Source organism: Camelus bactrianus, chromosome 1 (genome assembly GCF_048773025.1).
Source record: "Camelus bactrianus isolate YW-2024 breed Bactrian camel chromosome 1, ASM4877302v1, whole genome shotgun sequence".
Lineage (NCBI taxonomy): Eukaryota > Metazoa > Chordata > Mammalia > Artiodactyla > Camelidae > Camelus > Camelus bactrianus.
Window position 1 is genome coordinate 108,056,078 of NC_133539.1, and position 23,833 is coordinate 108,079,910.

General features: G+C 38.4%; 1 protein-coding gene across 2 annotated transcripts in view; it reads right to left on the minus strand.

The window, feature by feature from the left end:
* PCCB (propionyl-CoA carboxylase subunit beta) overlaps positions 1 to 23,833 on the minus strand; it is a 52,618-nt gene that overhangs the window by 7,700 nt on the left and 21,085 nt on the right. For both annotated transcript variants that reach the window (XM_045511196.2, XM_010947703.3), the window contains 4 exons: positions 18,788 to 18,896; positions 15,052 to 15,172; positions 13,629 to 13,710; positions 7,200 to 7,323 (listed from right to left, as the gene is read on the minus strand). In XM_045511196.2, the coding sequence (XP_045367152.1) occupies positions 7,200 to 7,323; positions 13,629 to 13,710; positions 15,052 to 15,172; positions 18,788 to 18,896 (436 nt within the window). The remainder of the gene's footprint in view (positions 1 to 7,199; positions 7,324 to 13,628; positions 13,711 to 15,051; positions 15,173 to 18,787; positions 18,897 to 23,833) is intronic.

The following is a 23,833-nucleotide window of genomic DNA, read 5'->3' on the forward strand; positions in this document are numbered from 1 at the left end:
AATAAGGGACCTATGCATTACCATCAACTGAACCAACCTACACAGCAAGGCAGCACCCGAAGGAGAGAGAAAGGGCAGAGAGATTACTTGAAGAAATAATGTCCAAAAATTTCTCAAATTTGGCACAAGACGTAAAGCTACAAATCCAAGAAACTATAACTCCTAGTAGGACAAACTCACAACCCACACTGAGACACATTACAGTCAAATTATCAAAAGACAAAGAGAATCTGGAAAGTAGCAAGAGAGACGTGACTCATCCACACACAAAGGACCTTCAGTAAGATTACCAGTTGATTTCTTAGCAGAAACCCTGGAAGGCAGAAGACAATGGAATACATATTTAAAGTGTTTAAAGAATAAAACCGTCAACCAAAAACTCTCTACTTCACAAACTGTCCTTCCAAAATGAGGGAAAAATTAAGACATTCCTAAATAAACAAAAGCTGAGGAGTTCATTACCAGTAGGCCCAACCTACAAGAAATGGTAAAGGGAGTCCCAACAGGTTGAAATGAAAGAATACTAGACAGTGTCACAAAACTGTATGAAGAAATGAAGATCTCCAGAAGAGATAGTTACATGGGGAAATATAAAAGACAGTATTATTATATTTTTTGTTTGTAACACGAAATTGTGTGGGTTTTTTTAATTTCTTACATGATTTAAAAAACAAATGCAGCCCAGAAAGGTTCACTGAATTCTACAAAACATCTGAAATCGAAATTACATCAGTTCTCTGTAATCTCTTCCAGGAGACAGAATCAGAGGAAATACTTCCTAACTCGCTCTAGGAGGCCATCATCACCCTAATATGAAAACTAGACAAAAGCATTACAAGGGAAGAAAACCACAGACCAATGTCTCTCACAAACAGATGCAAGAATCCTCAACAAAATATTCAGCAAATCAAATCCAACAACATACCAAAATACACTACCTTCCCAGTGGAATTTATCTCAAGTATGAAAATTGATTCAATATTTGAAAAACAATTCACATGATCCATTAATTCAATAGGTTAAAGAAGAAAAATCACATGAACCTATCAATAGACACAGAAAAGCATTCACAAAATCCAGTATCTACTCATGATAAAACTGAGCAAATGAGAAACACAGGGGAACTTTCTCAACTTGATAAACATCTACAAAAACCTACAGCTAACAACATCATACCTAATGGTGAAAAACTAGAAGTTTTCCACTTAAGATCAGGTATAAGGCAAGAACGTGCCCTCTCGCCACTCCTTTTCAAAATTGTACTGGAAGTCCTAGCTAATACGGTAAAACAAGAAAAGATAGAATTTTGATTGGGAATGAAGAAATCTAACTGTCTTTGTTCACAGATAACATGACTGTATATATAAAAAGTCCTAAAGAACTAACAAAAACACAGCTGAAACTAATGAACAATTACAGCAAGGCTGCAGGATACGAAGTGAACTTACTGAAGTCAATCACTTTCCTATATACCAGCAATGAATTTGAAACTAACACAATGCAAGTTACATCAGCACACTCCCCCACAAAAAGAAATATGTAAGCATAAATATAACAAAATACAAGATCTGTATGAGGAAAACTACAAAACTCAGATGAACAAAATGAAGAAAGCTAAATAAGTGGAGAATTATTCCATGTTCATGGATAGAAAGACTCAATATTGTCAAAAGGTCAGTTCTTTCCAACCTGATCTACAGATTTAATGTACTTCCAATCAAAATCCAAATAAGTTATTCTGTGGATACTGACAAACTGATTCTAAAGTTTATGGAGAGGCAAAAGAACCAGACTAGCCAACACAATACTGAAGAAGAAAAAACTTGGAGGATTGATAATACCCAACTGCAAGACATATAATAAATCTGCAGTAATCAAGACAATATTGGTGAAATAAACCAATAGAACATAATAGAGAGCCCAGAAATAGACCTCCATAAATATAATCAACTGATCTTTGACAAAGGAGCAAAAGTAATACAATGGAAGAAAGTCATTTCAACAAATGTGCTGTAACAACTGGACATTCATACGCAAAAAACCTGATGTAGACCCAGACATTATACCTTTCACAAAAATTAACTCAAAATGCATCCACAGACTTAATATAAAACACAAAACTATAAAACTCCTGGAAGATAACATAGGAGAAAACCTAAGTGACTCTGGCATGATCCATGAGAGAAATACTTGGCTAGCTGGACTTGATTAAAGTTAAGAACTTCTACTCTGTGAAAGACATATAGAAAGTGAGAAGACAAACAAAAACTAGGAGAAAATATTTGCAAAATACACATCTGATAAAGGACTGCTATCTCACACATACAAAGAACTCTTAAAACTTGTGAAAGAATTTCAATCTAAAATAGAACTGGTGGATATAAAGGAGAATCTCACATGTGCCCTCAGAAAGACAAAACTTAAAGACTAAGAAAGTGATTTCCCTTAAATGCCTGATTTACAGAAAACTGATAATGCTGAAATTTTCTCAGATGGGGGATTGATCAGGTGATGTCTCATATCAACCTTGGGAAGTTTCATGAACGGGAGATGACCCAGGTCGAGTTGGTCTCATAAAGTGGGCTGAACTGAGCTTCGTTTATGTGACTGGACTAGTTTTGCCTGCTCAGGAAGCTTTCAAGGCTGGTCTCTATTTGTTTTTTATTTTAACTGACTCTAACTGCACTCTCCCTTCTTAACATTTCCTGTCCATAAATACAACCTGCCCCAAACCCTCAACACTCTCACTGGTGGCCTGCTACAATTTGCTTGTTCTGAACTGCAGTTCCTCTGCTGTTCTTGAGTAAACTCGTATTTTTGAGATTGCCTCCATCTGCCTTTCTATTTAGGTCAAACTCAACAAGAAGAAAGCAACCCAAGGGGGGAAGGTATAGCTCAGTGGTAGAGTATGTGCTTAGCGTGCACAAGGTCCTGGGTTCAATCCCCAGTACCTCCATTAAATAAATAAATAAACCAATAAACCAAATTACCTCCCCCTCCTCAAAGAAAAAAACAAAAACAAAAATAAAAAAAGAAAACAACCCAAATAAAAAAATGGGCAAAAGACCTAAACAGATACCTCACCAAAGAAAACACAGACATGGCAAATAAGCATGCTCCACATCATATCATCAGGGAAATGCAAATTAAAACAAGATACCACTCCATACCTATCAGAACAGCCAAAATTCAGGACACTGACAACACCAAAAGCTGACAAGGATGTGGAACACCAGGAACTCTCATCTACTGCTGGTGGGAATGCAAATTAGTACAACCACTCTGGAAGACAGTTTGGTAGTTTCTTACAAACTAAACATATTCTTACGATTCGAGCCAGCAATCACACTCCTCCGTGTTTACCTAAATGAGTTGAAAACTTATGTCCACATGAAAACTTGCACAAGAACGTTTTTGGCAGCTCTTTTTGTAGCTGCCAAAACTCAAAAGTAGCCAAGATGTGGCAATTATAAATAATGGTGCTGTTAAGAAAAAAAATCTATTTCATTTTATTTAGATACGTATTTCCAAAGCTTTTAGATGAGCTCTTATGTCTTTGAGTCTTTCTCAAAAATTATTACATTATCTCTAACGGGTATTTTTTCAGTAATCCTACGTTAATAATCTGCTGATATGATTTCTAAACGATAATAATATATCACTACCTTAAATGCATTATTGCTTCCTCATGTTTTCACTTAGTATCTTAGCTGATCACAACATGTGCAATAATTTCAAGAGCTATTATTGCTTTACACTTGTTCCTGGTTAAATGGAAACGTGTCCTTTTGTATCCATAATAATTGTGAATGATTCCTTCTTCAAAATACATTCATCTTCTTCTTGGATAAACTTTCTTGTAGGATTATGGGGTAGTCAGTGTACCTCCATCTTATTTAAATATTCATTCACTGGTAATATTGGCCTATGAAATAAAACTACAGGCATACTTAGGAGATACTGCAAATTCAATTCAAGAGCACCCCAATAAACCAAGTATCACAATAAAAAAAAAAAGTAGCCAAGATGTCCTTCAGTAGCTGAATAGATAAATGAACTGTGGTATATCCAGACAATTTAATCTTAACGCTAAAAAGAAATGAGCTATCAAGCCATGAAACAGCGTGGAAGAAACCTGAAATCACAGAGTATATAACCTTTTCAGACCAGTGTCTTCCCTGTTACTAAGTGGAAGAAGATGATCTGGAAAGGCTACATACTCTGTGATTCCAGCTATATGACATTCTGGAAAAGGAGAACTATGGTAACAGTAAACAGACGAGTGGTTGCCAGGGGTCACCAGGTTATCAATGTTAGGGGGAGGGGAGTGATGAATAGGAGGAGCACAGGAGTTTTAGGGCAAGTGAAATCACTCTGTATGATGCTGCAAATGGCAGGTAACAAATGTACCACTCTGGTTCAGAATACTGATAACAGGATAAGCTGTGCATGTATGAAAACAGGATATGTATGGGAACTCTCTGTAGTCTCCTCTCAATTTTACTGTGAACCTAAAAGAGGTCTAAAAAATGAAGGTTTGTTTTTTTTTTTAAAGAAAAATTATACACCATGACCAAATGGGACATACCCCAGGAATGCAAAAGTGGTTCAATATACATATAACATGATCCTATAAATAGAAAACCCCAGAGAATCCACAAGAAAGCTACTAAAGCTAATGAATTCAGCAAAGCTGCAGGTTACAAGATCAGCAAACAAAAAGCAGTTGCATAGCTGTCTTTCTATACACCAATAATGAACAAGCCAAAAAGTCAATTGAGAAAGGAATTCCATTTACAACAGCATCCAAAAGAATAAAACACTTAAGAGTAAATTTAACCAAAAGGTTAAAAACTTGTGCAGCAAAAACTACAAAACACTGTTGAAGAAATAAAAGACCAAAATAAATGGAAAGACATTCTGTGTTCATAAACTTAACATTGTTAAGATGTCAGTACTATATGAAGTGATCAACAGATTCAATGCAATCCCGATCAAAATTCCAACAACCTTTTTTGCAGAAATGGAAAAGCCAATAGTCAAATTCAGACAGAATTGCAAGGGGCCCCAAAAAGCCAAAATAATCTTGGGAAACAACAACAACATGAAAAGACTAAAGTACAAACCTAAAGTAATCAAAACAGTGTGGTAGTAGCATATGGAGACACGTAGACCAAAGGAACAGTACTGAGAATCCAGAAATAAACACATATATCTGTAGCCCATTGATTTTTGACAAAAAGGCGAGGTATATTCAATAAGAAAAAAATGGTCTATTCAACAAATGGTGCTGGGATAATTTCTATATGCAAAAGAAAGATACTGGACCCCTAACTCACACCATATATAAAAACTACTCAAAATTGATCAAAGCTAAATGTAAAAGCTGAAAGCATAAAACTCCTAAAAGAAAACACAGGGGGAAACCTTCATGACATTGGATTTGGGAATAAGTTCTTAGATATGACTACAAAAGCATAAGCAACCAAAAAAAAAAGAGAGAGAGAATTAAACTTCACAAAATGTTAAAACTTATGTGTGTCAAACGACATTATCAAGAAAGTGAAAATACAACCTACAGAACAGAAGAAAATATTTGCAAATCATTTATTCTGATAAAGGTTTAATATCCAAAATATACAAAGAACTCCTACAATTCAACAACAACAACAACAAAAAACTTCAAGTAATTAAAAATGAGCAAAGGATTTGAATAGATATTTCTCCAGAGATATGCAAATGGCCAGTAAACACAAGAAAAGATGCTCAATATCCTTAATCATTAGGGAAATATAAATGAAAACTACAATGAAAAAATACTTCAGACCCACTAGGGTTGGCTATTATCAAAATATACCAGAAAATAACAAGCGTTGACGAGAGTATGAAGAAACTGGAACCCTTGTGAACTGCTAGTGAAAATGTAAAATGGTGCAACCACTGTGGAAAAGTGTGATATTTCCTTAAAAAAGTAAATCTAAAATTACCATATGACTCAGTAATTCCACAATCAGGTATACACCCAAAAGAACTGGAGAGAGGGATTCAACCAGATACTTGTACACCATGTTCATTGTCACATTACTTGCAATATCCAACAACTCAAGTATCCATCAACAGTCAAATGATTAAACAAAATGTAGGATATACATGTAATGGAATATTACTCAGACATGAAAAATCAAAATAAGGTTCTGATATATGCTACAATACAAATGAACCTTGAAAACATTATGCTAAGTGAAACACACTAGACACAAAAGAACAAATATTATTTGACTCCACTTATATGGCATATATAGAATAGGTAAATTCACAGAAACAGAGAGTAGATTAAGATTACCCAGTGCTGGGGTTAGGATGAAAGGGAGTCTCTATTTGGGATTTGAAAAAATTTTGGAGACTGCAGTGGTAATGGCCACATACATTATGAATGTAACCAACACCACCACATTGCATATTTAAAAATGGTTAAAATGGCAAATTTTATGTTAAACGTATTTCACCACAATAAAAAACATCTTTAAAAACCTTCTTCTAAAGACAAGAAAAAATTGCCATAGCAGAAATAAAAGATGAAGTTGGGTCAAAAAGGGAGGATGTATTCATCCCACACAGGGATTCAAAGGAAACCAAAACCAAAGAAAGGAAAATAGTAAGGAGGGAAGCAGTATCCAGAGCCCCCAACCCCACCCAGAGCACAGCCATGGAAGAGTCCCCACTGCCCGGCCGTGACCAGGTCTGGCCACATCACCAGAAAGCTGTGAGGCACAGACACAGCAAGATGCTGTTAACTCGTCACGTACCAACTAGGTACCTGGCACGACTGAAGGCACCAGGGATAAAACTAAGTAAGACACCAACACCCCTGGCCTCATGGAGCTCAGTTTAGTGGGTGAGTTATAATCTAATTAGGGGGACAGAAAGCAGACCTCTGAAGAAGTAAAGACCTTGTAAGTTGAGGAACAGGGTTATCTATAAACTCAAAAAATTAGGGAAGTATGAAAGAAGCATTTTGAGATGCTTGTTAATTCTGAGAAGTTAAGAGAGAAAGGAGCTTTTGCAGCAACACCTATCTGAGTTTTTCCTCTGGCTACGGATGGCAGAAGATGAGCACCGTGGGCCCAGGCAGCCCCGGCCCCCAACAGCACCACCACTGCCCCCCAACCCTAAGGTCCAGGAGAGCTTCTCCCTCCTACCTGAAGCCACCTTAGGCTGGTTGCCAACAATTCCAACAGTCCTCCCGTTCATTCTCGCAAAACCAACGACGATGTTCTTGGCATAATTGGGCATGATCTCAAAAAACTCTCGCTCATCGATCACCTGCAGGGATAAATTTACTCCTGAGCTCAAAATGATAAACAAGAGACAACTATGTTACAGAATTATAGACGTTTACGCTACAGGATTACAGACATTTACACTGCAGAATTACAGGCTGGAGGACTCCCTCCCCACCACAGGTTCTTCAAGGAAGCAGGACACCAGGCAGAGGCAGCACCCCCTCTCACACGCTGCTGGGGGAGGATAAGCCAGTGCAACCTCTTTTAAAGGTTCTATTTGAATTTGGCATATTTATTACACTTTTTAACCTTATTTTGAAATCGTTTCAAACTTACATAAAAATTTCCAGAATAGTACAAAAGAAGTTAAATATCCTTCACCCAGATTCACCATTTATTTTTATCATGTAAGCTTTATCGTTCCCTCTCCCTACCTGCCTACCCCACTTTTCTGTCTCTCAAGTATGTGTGTGTATATACATTTTCTAGCTATATATATGTATATACACACAAATTTTTTTCCTGAACTGTTTGAGAATAAATTACAGACATGATGCCTCTTTACCTCTAAGTACTTGTCTGTCTCCTAAGAACAGGACATTCTCTTATATAACTGCAGTGATATTGTCAAATCAGTAAGTCAACATTAATACATTATTAACCATTATAAAACCTTATTCAAATTTTGCCAGTTATCCCAATAACACCCTTTATAGCAACAAAAATCTGGTTCTAGAACCTGATCCAAGATCACCTGGTACTTTTAGTGGTCATGTCTCTTTAGCCTTCCTTAATTTTTTCCCCCTCAATCTTTGTCTTTCATGTTCATAACATCTTTGAAGACTACAGATCAGTTATTTGGTTATTTGCCTCCTATTTCGGTTTAATGTTTCTTCATGTTTAATTTCAGGTTAAGCATTTTTGGCAGAATGTCACAGGAGTGAGACCCTCTCAAGTGAATCACATCAAAAGGCACATGTCAATTTGTCCATTAATGGTGGTGATATATGCCAGGTTTATCCCCTGTAAAGTTACTATTTTTCCACTTCTTATTAGTAAGTATCTTGTGGGGAAATATTGTGAAATTATGTAAAAATCCTATTCTTCATCAAGCTTTCCCCCAGTAGGGTTAGTTAACATTCACTGATGATTCTCACTTATTAACCCGATTACTGTGATGACAGTTGCCAAATGATTTCTCTGACTCCATTTTTCCTTCTTCTATTACTTGGCATCCTACCGTCAGAAATGTCTTTGCCAGAGCGGAGGTTGGGGGCGGTGTCTAGCTCAGTGGTAGAGTGCCTGGCTAGCATGCGCAAGGTCCTGGGTTCAATCCTCAGTGGCTCCATTAAAATAAATAAGCCTAATTACCTCCCCCCACCAAAAAATAATAATAATAATAAATTTGAAAAAAATAAGAAATGTCTTTGTCTTTCCCATTTACTTATGGGAAATCCACAGTATTATAGACTTTTGTTTTATTATGTGGATTGTAATCTTTACCAACATTATGTTCCAAATGTCCCATATCTGACGGTGGGGACTCATTCAAGGTAGATCTTGTGCCCTTTTGATGTTTCTCCATCACTCTTTGAGCACTACCTTACTTTCAGATTCATCTTGTATTTTTTTCTGTCCCAAGTATAGAATCAGCCATTTCTCCAAGAGGCCCAGGTCCCAGGGATGGGGGAGCAGGGTAAATGATTGTTTCTAAGAACCTAACCTAGAGCACAGAGCTAGGAAATCCACAGACACACACACACACAAACTTATTTCTATAAGTAATATGAAAACCAGGAGTTCATACTGATAACTCCAATTCTAGTCCAGTCCAACTAGTTCATTCTAGTATCCCCCTTTCCATACCATAACCTCTTTCTCCTACAGTGGACATCTAACTTCCATTATCCTCAAAATGTACTTATTTATTCAATCCTCAAATAGAAATGAAATGGTTCAGAATTGCTGACCCATATAAGTTCAAAAAAAATTAATTAAATTCAGCATTTCTTTATAACTATTTCTATCATTAGAATAAATGTAAGTAGTCAAATACTATGTCCAAGTTATTCATTTGAAACAGTCAAGTTCATTTGTTTCTATTTCAAAGGCTTACCCCCAGTCTTGATTTTATTATTTTAATATATAAACATTAATATAGTTTAATAGTGTCACTCCCCACCCCCTTCACCCACCCCATTATTGTCACCATTTTCTGACTTATCTTTTGTGTGTGTGTTGCAGAAACAAGCAGGTAGATTTATAGCTTATTAATTCTCCTTCCACCATAGATGGACAGAAACAAACTATAGATACTCTCCTGCCCTCTGAGTTTCTTCACTTAGTAATAAACCCTGGGAATCACTCCCATGTCAGTTCATAGAGCTCCTCCTCACTCTTTTTCCCTCCTGCATAGTACTCTATTGTATGGCTGCACCAAAGTTTACTCAACCATCTCCTACGTGTTTACATTATTTTGACACTTACATTCAGATTGTCCAGAATATTTTGCAATTATAAATAACAATGTTTTTCGCCTGCTTTTCTGTCAATTTTAGTCTTTAGTCCCTCAATTTTTTAAAAAGTTCTTTACACATTAAGGATATTGGTCCTTAAGTTGCAATATATATTGCAAATATTTTCTCTCAGTTTTTGGTTGTCTTTTAACTTTGTCTTTTTTGCTATGCAGAGTGGAATTTTTAAGTGTTTACATAGTCAAATTTATCAATTTTTAAACTGAAACTGGATTTTGAAACCTCCTAAGGTTAGAGAAATTTACCTACAATTTCTTCTAGTACTTACATGGATTCACTTATTATATTTAGTTCTCTAGCTTATTTGTAGTTTATTTTTGTATATGGTATAAAGTAGAAATATAATTTTATATTTTCCTAACTGGCTATTCAGTTGTCCAGCACCACTTCCTAAAAAGCTAATCTTTGCCCCTGAAATCTGAGGTAATACCTTTATTGTATATACCCGAATTCTGTATGTACTGAATCAACTTCTGACTTTTCTGTTCTATTCCACCGATCTATTTACATGCCAAGACCACACTGCTTTCACTATAGCATGCTTAAATATAGATTATGACCACAGCTTTTCTTTTGATATTTTTATGTTAACCCAGTAGCCAGGAATAAGGGGTATCTCTGCATTTATTCAAAGTTTATTTTCATGTTTTTCAGAAGTTTTAAAACTTGCCCTATAGATTTACTACTAAATATTTTATCTTTATTGCTGTGTAAGAGGAATTTTTATACTAACACAATTAGTTACTGTTTGTGCATATGATGATTATTTCTGCTAATTTTATATCCGTTCCATTTATTGTTTCAGTCTTACCACACATTCTCTAGCATTTTTAGCATATTATGTCATCTATAAGCACAAGTAAACTTTTCCAAGGCTTTTTGCCTCTAACTGATCTTCTTCTTGTCTAACTGCATTGCTAATATCTCCAGTAAAATATTAAATAATATTTTAGATGCAACTGTTTGGCTATGTTCTCCACAATAGACTTAAATATGATCTCAAAAATGAAAGAAAACACATTTCTTAAATTTCTAGCTCAAAAGTTTGAGAGGGGGGAAAATGATGATTAACTGAAAGAAAGCAGAAAAGGAATTGATCAACGTAAAAGCAGAAATATATAGCTTTAAAAAAGTGAAACCAAAAAGCAGACTCTCTAAAATACATCAGTAAAGTGTTTCAACTACTAGGTAACTAAGGAAACATAAAACAAAAAATATTAGAGAAGAAAACCACTGGAATAGATTTTGCTAATCTCAGACTATATAACCCTGCATAACCCTATGCAGGTACATTAAAAACCTGGAAGAAATAGGTAATTCATAGAACAAAATATATATACTTTACCAAAACTGACCCCAGCAAAGATAAAGTTTAGAGACATTAACATTAAAGAACAGAGGAAATTACCAAAAAGCCACTCTTCCCTTACAAAAACAGCACTAGGCCGTCACAATTTCACATGAGAATTTCTACATCTCTAAAGAGCAGATACCCAACGGTATTTCTGTTTTCCACCCCCAACATTATGTCAGTTGTTCCAGAGCACAGAAAAAGAGAAAATTTGCATATTCTTACTATGGCACTTTATGAACTGAACTATGTAAGCTCTACCCCCCCCCAAAATTCATAGACTGAAGCCTAACCCCCAATGTGATTATATTTGGAGACAGGGCCTTTAAGCAGATAAAGTAAATAAGGTCATACGGTTGGGGCTGTAATCTAAAAGGACTGGTATCCTTCTAAGAGGAAGAGACAACAAGATCTCTCTTTCCTTGTGCACAGAGAAAAAAGGTCACATCAGGACACAGCAAAGGCAGCCATCTGCAAACCAGGAAGAGGCCTCACCAGACACCAACCCTGCTGGCACCTCAATCTTGGACTTCTAGCCTCCGGAACCATGAGAAAGTTAATTTTTGTTTAAGCAATTCAGTGTGTGGTGTTCTGTTATGCCAGTCTTAGCAAACTAACACATAATGTAAGAACACTGACATCAAAACCTAATTTGAAAATACCACCCCTCCCCCTCAAAAGACAGCTAATATCATATAATATTGATGCAAAAAATTCAAAACAAAATATTCATAAAATATAACAAGTAGCAAGGTATATTTATAAACAGATCTAAGAAAAATCATATGATCATCTCTATAAATGCTGAAAGGGCATTTAACAATATTCAATACCTATCCCTGACTTTAAAAAAACAAGCAGACAACAACAAAAAGTGATGGCTCTCTTAACATGAAAAAATTATATAAAATTAGGGAACACTAATGGCAGTCAGTCTCTCTAAAGTTAAGAAAAAGACAAAGATGCCCATTATCGTAACCTTTATTTATTGCCTTTGATAAAATATGGAGGTACAGACAGTGCCCCTGGACAAGAGAAAGAAATGATGATAACTGGAAAGAAAAAGATAAAACTATTTATATAGACAATATACTAGTATACTTGAAAAACCCAAAAGAATTAATGGTGAAAAACTACTATAAATAACAAGAGAACTTAAAAGGTAACAGTATATAAAATTGATAAACAGAATCAAAGCTTTCATAAATACCTAAAAACCCAGTTCAAAGATAGAAAAGACCCCATTTACAATAAAAAAGAATATTTGGGAATAAACAAGAAACATAGACACCTATATAAAGAAATATTTAAAACAATCAAGGTGGGGGAAGCACACTTTAAGAAATAAATATACAAACTATGTTTCTAGATTCTTTCAGATTCATAAGAATGTCAATTTTCCCAGTTAGTGCATAACTTTATCAGGATCCCAATAAAAATAGCAGAAGGATTCCCTACTTCCACCCCTTCTTCCACCCTAAAACAAGACAAACTAATTTCTAAAGTTCAAATGGAAAAATAAAGAAGTCTGGGCAAGAAAACTCAAAAAAAAGAATAATCAAGAGGAACTCTCTACCAGATGTGAAAGCACACCATAAACTCAATCATTAAAACAGCATTGGGCACTGAGGACTGGAGAGTCCAGGAGCAGAGGGAACGAGAGAGGGACAGGGACAACTGTGCGGGTGGACAGAGTATGGAAGGCGAGGGTCAGAGACAGGCATGCCGGTAGAAGGGTGACCAAATGGTGCTCAATAGGCTACAGATCCCAGCAACGAGGAGGAGCAAGTCCAGCTGTGGCTGCCGGCTCACGCTGGCTCCTACAGTACAGGGGAAGGAACGGGACACTGGGAGAGCCGGGGCTCCGGGAGGGGCTGTGCCCACAGAGCCATCTGGGTCCAGTTAAGCAAGGACAGCTGAGAGCACCGTGTGCATATGGAAGTGTGAGGGAGACAACGGCCACTGACTGATGTCCCCAGTTTGCCCCAACATTTTCCTCTTGTGCTACACCAAGAAAAAGGTGCACATGGCTCCTGTCCTCCCGAGACCTACACATACACCCGTCAACCCTGTCATGGGATACCTTGTGCACTCTCCTTCCTCTGAAGAGACACAGTGCCCGGTGCCCTCTGAGCATGAGGCTCCAGAGGTACATTAAGAGTCATCCCGGCCTCAACTCCAACCTCTGGAGACATGGCCCCTTCTCAAGACCTCTCAGCTCTGCTGGGCCAACTGGCTCCTCCTCCCTTAAGTCCATCCGGGCCAGCAGGGTGGCCACGGTCACCAGCTCTTCCCGGAACACACTACTTAGCGGCCCCTGGTCCTGTGCCCACCCCATGCTCAGCCTGTGCTGCCCAATGTTAAGGCCTGTGGGTCCAGCACTTCCTCACCAAGTCAAAGCCCAGTGACCAAGGACATGGCTGAGCTAACACAGACAAGACAGACAGGTGTGGCACTTACAGAGTGTATGATGTCCACCATGTCGTAGGCTTTGGTAGATTCCAAAGGGACAATTGTATCAAGCTCAGGAACCAGACGGTCACTTTAGATAGAAAAAGAAGCAGATATAATCAACATGGAAGAGGCGGCTGCCTTCTGTGGGTGGGGGAGGGAGAGGAAATGGGGGAGACACATCATGGAGGCTGGACTGATTCTGTCCCTGCTGGGCTTGCGAAGCGGTCCCCAAAGATACAATCATTTGTTACCCCCATATCAAAATGAACCTGAGCTTGATACTAACCCAGATCATTTAGAGAGGGGAAAAAAAGAGCTTATTCCTCTGAATGTGATTCCTTCATTTTCCTCTCCAAATACCCCCTACTGTGTGGGGCACTAAAGGACACTGCAGAGAACAAGACATTGCCCCATCAAACCCAGCTTCCCAGAGAGCTCTGCACCGGGGTACTGGGCACAGTCCTGCCCGATAACAAAGTCCTCCCTTACTTTTCATTTGCTATTTATACATATGCATATTGCTTCCTGGGATTGAGTGGAGAGGCGGTATAGCCAGGCCAAAGCAGGCTTTTCAGACATGTCTGGGTCTGGGTCCCTGGGCCATAACACCTTCAAATGATGTCCTAAACCTTTCAAGAACCTCAAATAATACAGGTGCTCGGAATAGGAGACTGTGCCCCCTGCTTCTGGGCCTGGTGACCATCCCCCCTTTCACGACTATACTGGCTGTATCCCGAGAAGTGAGGCAGAGGCAGAGAGCGAGGGGCCCTGGGGACAGAACTCTTCAGAGCATCCCTGGCACAGACCCAGCCCCACAGTTAGGAGTCCAGGTCCACCCAACAGGACACCGTCGGAAAACGGCTTCATCCCAGGCCAAATGAGTGCTTCAAAATCAGAGAGGCAACAAAATGGAGAAGAAAGCAGCCAGAGGTCTGGAGCAATGGTTCCCCAGCTGGGCTTCTGGTTTACTGTCTGGTGCCCCCGACATCAGCCAGAGGCCTGAACAGCAAGAAGGAGAGAAGGTCTCCATCAGGTGGCCAGCAACACACCCTTTGGAGGACTGCCCCGGATTCTGGTCACAAGCAGGCGTGCATGTCCTAAAGGGCACCCTCTCTGCACCATTTCATGTTGATTTCTTTCATGTAAAGGCAAAAAAAAAAAAATCTATCTCAATTCTGGACAAATCAAAACTCTTAGAAATAATTTTTTTGGCCACTTTCTACTCCCAAGCTACTTATCAGTTATTACAGAGAAGAAAAAAGTAAATAAAATTAAAATCTCTCTGGGATCCTATGCCAGACATGCCACCCACCATGCCTACACCTGATTCCACTCCACAGTCTACTCCAAGGCACCCACAGGGCAGATGGGCCAGAGAAGGACCAGCCAACCTGCAAAAGCAGAGGAAGGAGCTCCGCCTGCTACTCACCTGGGATCATGGCACTCACGGATGGGAGCCGGGTCCTGACTGCTGAGAGGCAGGTAGTTGAAGAACTCCCGGAGATTGCACAAGGCGTCAATGTCATTTTCAAAAGCTCTGTGGGCCACACCTGAGAAGACAGAGAGGCTACAGTGGGCCAGGGCACCTGTCAGCCCAGAGACGCAGCTTCCTGCCCACCTGCACTTTCAGGGACATCTGCAGCAGTCTGCGCTGACAGCCCTGTCGTCCCCACCCTCCGCTGAGGACAGGAGGCCACACCACCCACCTTCAGGCTGATCCTCAGCTCACGAAGCCTGTTCCCTCTGCTCTGTACCCAGACCTCTGCAAGGGTCACTCCCGGCTTTGCTCACATATTTGCCCTAATGTCACCTACTCAGAGAGGCTTTCCCTGGTCCCCTCCAGAACACAACCTTCCCCCCACTTCCCACCCCTGGGCCATGTGGAAGTTCCTGTCACATGTTTCCCTGCAGCACCGACTTCCCTGTTTACTGCCTGACATCTCCCCGAGAATGTCCGCTCCAACAGGGTGGAGACCAGGCCCGCCTCACCACTGCAGCCCCGCGTCAAGAGCAATGCCTGGTTGGTGTCCATTCTCTCTCAATAAAGCTAGACAATAAAAAGGAGAACAATGCCGGCATGTGTCATGGTCACCGTCAGCAACAGTGGAAGGGAAGGAGGGAAGGGAACCACGTGGCCCCAGAGAGGACTCAAGCCATCCTTCCTCAGGAACACTCGGAAACCACGGAGCAGCTAAACAAGGCCACGGACATGAAAGTGCGGCCAGAAACCCTCTCAGGTTCACCCTCCAGACTCGCTGCTTCTACCGCTGCGCCCAGAGTCTCTTCTGCACACAACAGCCAAAGGGAGCTTTTCAAGTCAGATCACTCATGTCGCTACTGAGCCACCCTCCCTGCACCGGGCAGGGCTGCTCCCCTTCCTCAGGGCCTCTGCAGAGCCCACTCCCTCTCCTACGCGGCCCTGCAGTTCACACCTGCAAAGCTGCTAAACAGGTACCCTCACAGTGAGGCCCGCCCTCACCACCCTACTTAGAACTGCCATAATCCCAGCCCTTTTACCCTGTTCTTTTTCCACAGCACCGATTACCTTAACATACTATATAATGTCCTCAGTTACACGGTTTATTGTCTATCTTCTCCGCTAGAATACAAGTCTCATGCAGGCAGAGACCTTTTCTTCACAAATGTACTCCTAGCAAGTAGAACAATACTTGACTCATAGGTACTCAATGAGTATTTGCTGGATAAATAAAAAGCATGTTCAACATGACAGAAATTCTTTCAAGAAATATCTAGACTCACAGACATAAAACAAACTTATGGTCACAGGCGGGAAAGGGGGTGGCAAGGGATAAACTGGGAGTTCTAGATTTGCAGATACTAATATACATAAAATAGATAAACAACAACTTCCTACTGTATAGCACAGGGAACTACATCCAATAGCTTATAGTAACTTATGGTGAAAATGAACATATGTATGTTCCTATGACTGAAGTGCTGTACACAAGAAATTGACACAATATTATAAACTGACTATACTTCAATTAAAAATATAAAAAAAGAAATATTTATAAATTGGTAGAGACTTTGGAGGACAGCATGGCAGTTCCTCAAATAGTTATCATTTGACCCAGAAATTCTACTCCGAGGTATATACTCAAGGGACACGGAAACACATGCCCAGACAAAAACTTGTACATGAATGTTTATAGCAGCATATTCATGACACCCAAAAAGTGGAAACAATTCAAACGCTTATTAAATTATCAATAAACAAAATGAGGTATATCCATACACTGAAGTATTATCGAGCAGTAAAAAGGAACGATGTACTGATTCTTGCTGCAACAGGAAAACATACCGTAACCTTAAAAATATTATGCTAAGTAAAAGAAACCTGTTGCAAAAGACCACATATTGTATGTGTCCATTTATGTCCATTCCATATATATCCAGAAGACAAATCCACTGAAACAAAGTAGATTAGTGACAGCCTAGAGCTAGAGTATTTGGGGGCAAAATAGGGAGCAAATATTAAAGGGTATAGGATTTCTTTTTGGAGTGATGAAAATGTTTTAAAGGTGATGGTAGTGATAATTAAATAACACTGAATATATTAAAACCACTGACTTGTATACTTTAAATGGGTATTTCACGTATATAGTATGTGAATTATGTATCTCAATAAAGCTGTTACCAAAAAATAAATATTTAGGTATGTACATAGAGCATCTTTCGGGTCTTGCTCTGGGGATACAGAGCTAAGTACATCAGACATGGCCCATCAAAGAGCCTCTGATTCAGAAAGAACGCCAAATGCTGCCTATAAAACTAAAATTACGGTGCAGAAAATGTAACATTACGACGAACAGTGGTTCATTACTTCTAAGTTGTCAAGTGAAAACAGGCCACAAAAGCATATTATGCCCCTGCCTTTGAGTATATGTATGCATACGCACAGCCATCTGCATGAAAAGGCTGCAGATAAACAAAATGTGTTGGTGACTATCTGTGAGAGCTAGAACTCCTAGTGATTTTTACTCCTGTATTTTCTAAATTGTTTCCCACAAACATGTAATATGATTGAAATCAGGGGAAAAAAAAAGCATATTTCATCAAATCTAAGATGCCATCAAGACTCAACATTATTCTATACTCCAGTAAGAAAAGAAAAAAAAAGCTGCTGCCAATTCCGCCCTGAGATGAGAGCGTCATGACAAGCTGTGCTGGAGGGAGCGCTGAACAGAGCTGGCGGGTGAGGGGAAGGAGTGTGTCAAGGTTGACCCCAACCCACGATGGGAGAGGACCAAATTCTGTGGGCAGGGGATCGAGAGCTCTGACTTTGTCTTAAAAAAAACCGTATCTCATCAAATGTAAGACTTCACTGATGTTAAGACCTCGATTAGATGTGCACTAAGAAAGAAACGCTGATAATTAAATGATGGCCCAATGCCTTAACCACAGTACAACGTGGTGCACAAATGTCACACCAGCCTCTCGCTGCTTTGAAATCTGTCAAAGAGGCAATTCCTTCTGTCTTCAGTTACGCTGCTTGCCGTGTGGTAGGCAATCCTTTCACAACTTGTGATCTTTTTCCAAGAAAATATGGAATTCCAATCATGATTCCAACAATAAGTATCTTCACTAACATCAGATTCAGACCCTGCTCCCAATTCCATGCCTCTCTGTATAAACAGGATCTTTCTGTGTTGATGTCAAAGCACAGAATAATTTTTACACATGCTGAACTCAGCATGTGTGACACAAACCTCATAGAGATGAAAAGCTATGACCAGGTTTGTGAACACGTGGGCCTACACGTCACAACTGTACCTGACTAATGGTGGTTGGTAAAATGCCATCTACTCTAAGACATACCCCAACTTTGGAGTAAAAGAAAGTCACAATAAAATGCAACTTTTTTTTAAAGTTCAACTTTACATATATAAATCATAATTCTTAAAACCATCATTCTAATTAGCTCAGAAATTTCAAAGACTACCAAAGCATTAATAGTAACCTGTTATTGAACGAGTTTGAGATATAAATCCACCTTTATTACTATATCTGTAGTCAATACACCATACTACCATGTTCTCAAATTCTGTCAGTTAAGTGACATTTTTAACATGCTGTCAGCTTCATCTCTGGCAATGCCTCTTCTCAGTGTCTGACAACAGTAAGGTGAGCCCTAGGCCTCTCACCTGACATGGTGGTGTGGGTCTTGGCACCACCGAGCTCCTCCTGAGTAACGTCCTCATTGGTGACAGACTTCACAACATCAGGGCCAGTGATGAACAAGTAGGAGGTGTCCTGAAACCAGAGAATTCCAGAAGGTTCGACCTCAGAGCACCAGAACTCAACGGAGCCTCAGAGTTCACAGAGCCAAGATAACAAATGCGGAGAAGGTAGTGATGTGGTGGGAAACCAGGTTAGACGCAGCTCACAGAAGCCTACCCAAACTCAAGACCCAAGTTTTCCCTGCCTCACTGTCTATTAAAAAAATCTTTGCTGCCTGGTTCTTTCTCAGCGATATGACCTGAGGCGTGACTAACATTTCACCTAACAGGTGGTCCTTATTCAAAGCCTGCTGTGGACCAAGAATTTTTCTAAGCACTGAATGGGATTGCGTCATTAAAGCTGAGGTACTGTTATCACCCCATGTATAGATGAGGACACTAGGGCACTGTAATGGTATGAAGCTTGCCTAAAATTAACCAGCTGCTTTAAGTGAAGCCATTTGGAGACAACGATAAATCAATGCTTTGGTGTTTTGAGAGGATGAGAGGCTTTTAATTTTAAGCTTCTAACGTAAAGATAATAAAAACATATTGTAAAAATTTTAAACAGAATAGGGGCATACAATAGAAAGTAAGTCTACATGCCAGCCCTTATTTCCAGGCCTCCAATTTCCCTCCCCCAAAGGCAACCACTGTCAGTTTCTCTCCCCTCACAAAGTCATCCATGCAAATATGAGCATTCATATATATTTTTTCCCCTCTTATTTTCACTCCAGCACAGTGTCCTACACACACTTCTAAAACGTCTTGAAGATCATTCCACATCGGTATAGTAAAATATGTATCCCAATTTATTTAACTGTCACCTGCTGATGGTCTTTTAGGTTGTGTCCAGTACAAAAACTGAAGAGGAGGGAATACCTCCTAAATCATTCTATGAGACCCAGCATTACCTTAATACCGAGGCCAGAGAACTACAGATCAATATCTCATATAAATACTGATGCAAAAATACTCAACAAAATACTAGCAGGCCTAGCATTTTAAAAGGAAAAACCAAGAGGAATATTTTTCCTTAAATGCAAGAATGCTTCAGTACACAAATATTAATGTAATATGCCACATTAAAAGAACAAAGGGGGAAAAATTACATGGTCATCTCAATTAATGCAGAAAAAGCATGTGACAAAATTCAACACCACTTCATTATAAAAAGACTCAGAAAACTAGGAAGAAACTACTTTAACATGATTAAGGCCATAAATGAAAAACCTACAGCTAACATTATAGTCAGTGGTGAAAGACTGGAAGCTTTTCCTCTAAGATGAGCTACAAGGCAAGGATGCCCGTTTTCTCCACTTCTAGTCAACACAATACTGGAAATCCTAGCTAAAGCAATTAGTCAAGAAAAAGAAAAAGGTATCCATTTCAGAAAGGAAGAAGTAAACTGTTTGCAGATGACATGGATTTTATATGTAGAAAACCCTGAAGATTACACACACACCCAAGCTAAAACAAACAAATTAAGTTGCAAGATATAAAATTAACATACCAAAATCAGTTTTTATTTATGTACACTAAGAATGAACAATCTGAAAAGGAAGTTACAAAAACAATTTCATTTACACTAGCTTCTAAAAGAATAAAGTACTTAGGAATAACTTAGCCAAAAAGGCAAAGAAACTTGCACAATAAAAATTATAAAACATTGCTGAAAGAAATTAAAGAAGACATAAATAAATGGAAAGACACCCCTATTCATGGATTGAATGACTCAATACTATTAAGATGTCAAACTACCAGAAGCAATATACAGATTCAATTTCACCCCATCAAAATCCCCATGACACTTTTTTGCAGAAATAGAAAAATCCATCCTAAAATTGATGTGGAATCTCAAGAAACTGTACAGCCAAAACAATTTTTGAAAAAAAACAAAGTGGAGGTCTCACACTCCTGATTTCAACACCTACTACAAAGCTACAGAAATTAAAAGTCTGATACTGGCATAAAGACAGATATATAGACCGATGGAACAGAACAGAGAACCCAGCAGTAAACCCTCCCATTGCTGGTCAAATGGTTTTCAACAATGACACCTAGAACATTCAGTGGGGAAAGAACTGTCTTTTCAACAAATGGTGCTTGGAAAACTGGATATCCACATGCAGAAACATGAAGTTGGGACTTAGGTTATATCAAATACAAAATTAACTCAAAATGGATCAAAGGTCTAAACATAAGAGCAAGCTAAAACTAAAACTTAAAAGAAAACTTAGGGTAAAAGTCTTGTGACACTGAGGGGAAAAGTCCTGTGCCACTGGATCTGGCAAGATTTCTTGGGTATGACAATAAAAGCTGAGACAACAAAAGTCGATAAACTAGACTTCATCAAAATTAAAATCTGTGCAAAACAAAAAACACTAACAGAAGGAAAAGGCAGCCCACAGAATGGGAGAAAATATTTTCAAATCATATATATCTGTTAAGTGGTTTAAATGGTTAATATCAGAATATATGAAGAACTCTTACAACTCAGTAACAACAAAAATATTCAATCAAAAAATGGACAGAAGATCTGTATAGACATGTCTCAAAAAAAAAAAAAATCAATAGCAAATAATATGAAAAGAGGCTCACCACCACTAATCATTTGGGAAATATAAATGAAAACCACAACGAGATACCACTTCACATGCACTAAGATAGCTATTATCAAAACATAAACAAGTCCTGGTGTGGATGTAGAGAAATTAGAACCCTTATGTACTGCTGGTGGAAATGTAAAATGGTGCAGTCACTGTGGAAAATAGTATGATGTTTCCTCAAAAACTAAAACAGAATTACCATATTATCCAGAAACTCTACTCTAAGGTGTATGCTCAAAAGAACAGAAAACAGGGATTCAAACAGGTATGTGTAACACCAATGTTTATTACAGCGTTAAGTCACAATAGCCAAAAGGTGGAAACAACTCAAGTGTTCATTGGCATATGCATGGATAAACAAAATGTAGAATTACATACAAAGGAGTATTAGCTAGCCTTAAAAAGGAAGGCAATTTGGCATGCTATCATATGGATGAAACTTAAAGACACTATGCTAACTAAAATAAGTCAGTCACAAATGGACAAATATTGTATGAGCCCACAAATTCATTGAGACTGAAAGGGGCCGGGAGTAGGGAATGGAAAACTAGTGTTTAATGAGTACAGAGCCTCAACTAGGGTAGATGAAAAAGTTCTGAAGATGGATGGTGGTGATGGCTGCACAAAAATGTGAATGCACCTAAGGCCACAGAACTATAACTTAAAATTTACCATTTTAACCATTTCCTATGTATATTGTACAATTTTTGTAAAAACACTGTAACAGTGTTAAACTGGAATTTAAAAACTGGTTATGTAAGAAAACATCCTAGTTCTTAAGAATTATATACTGAAGTATTAAAGGGGTAAAGGGACATGATATATATAACCCACTCTCAGTTAAGAATTCTAAGGGGGGAGGGTATAGCTCAAGTGATAGAATGCATGCCTAGCATGTACAAGGTCCTGGGTTCAATCCCCAGTACCTCCTCTAAAAATAAGTAAATAAATAAATCTAATTACCTACTGCCCCCCAAAAAATAATTCTATAAATTTGAAATTTCAAAATAAAAAGATTTTTTTAAAACTCTGCTCAAAGGATAGTATTGAGAGGAAAAAATGCAAGTCACAGAATGGGAGAAGACAGGTGCGACATATATGGTTGATATAGAACTTATATCCAGAATACACAAAAACTCCTAAAAATTAGTAAGAAAAAAACAAAAACCTCAATTTAAAATGGGCAAAAAAGATGAACAGGCATGCCACAAAAGAAACATGAAAAGGCATGGAAATGTAATATTAAACAATGAGAGATCACACCACATGCAAACTGGCATAATTAAATTATGTTAATAAAAATGCTGGCAAGGATGGAGAACAAGTGAAATTTTCACATACTACTAGCAGAAATGTAAATTGCTGCAACTTCTTCAGTAAACAGGCATTAGCTAGAAAAGCTAAGGATATGTATATCCTATGACTTAACATTGCCCCACCTTGAGAAACTCCAACATATATGCACCCAGATACATGTGTAAGAATGCTTATAACAGCATCATTTGCAATGTCAAAATCTTGAAACACAAATATCTGTCAACACAAGTATCTGTAGAAAGGATGAGGATATTAAAATAATTTACTACACAGCTATTAAAATGAACTACATTTACAAAAGAACAAGGATAAATCTTAAAAACATGAGTCATAGCCATGCACACACACAAAATGCATATTATATGATTTCACTTAACATTAAAGGTCATTAACATTAACCACACTGTTTATTGAGGCATAGTTAAAATTTTAAACTATAAAGCAAAGCAAATTTTAAAGCTACCATAAAAGTTGAGATAATAAATAATTCTAGGCAGGATGGATGGACACAACAGTGATTAGGAAGGAAGGGTAATGGTGGCAGGGCTCCAGGAGGGCCATTTCTTGATCTGGGTGTTATTTACATGCATTTGTACATTATAATAACCACTAAACTTTACATATTTTATGTTCTTCCCTGAGTATGCATTATATTAAATTTTAAATGTTTAAAATGTTTAACTGGGAAAGCAGGCAGAGACAGGTGCAGAAAGACCAGTTAGAAGGACCCTGCAATAATACAGGTGGGGTACTTGGGAGTAATAGCAGCGTAAGCAATAAGAAGTAGGCAGCAATTTGATTATATTTTAGATTATATCCTAAAGTAGAGCAACATGATTTCTGACTGATTAAACTTGGAACAGAACAGAAAAACATGAGTCAAAATAGTGTCAGTGTCTTTGACCTGAGCCACTGGACGGCTGGTCTTGCCATTGATTGAGATGGGGAAGGTTATAAGGAGCACTTTGAGAGGGGCTTGAGAGGGGCTCATTAGAGATAAAATCTATTAAGTCAGAGAAACCCATTCATGTCCAACTGGAAATAT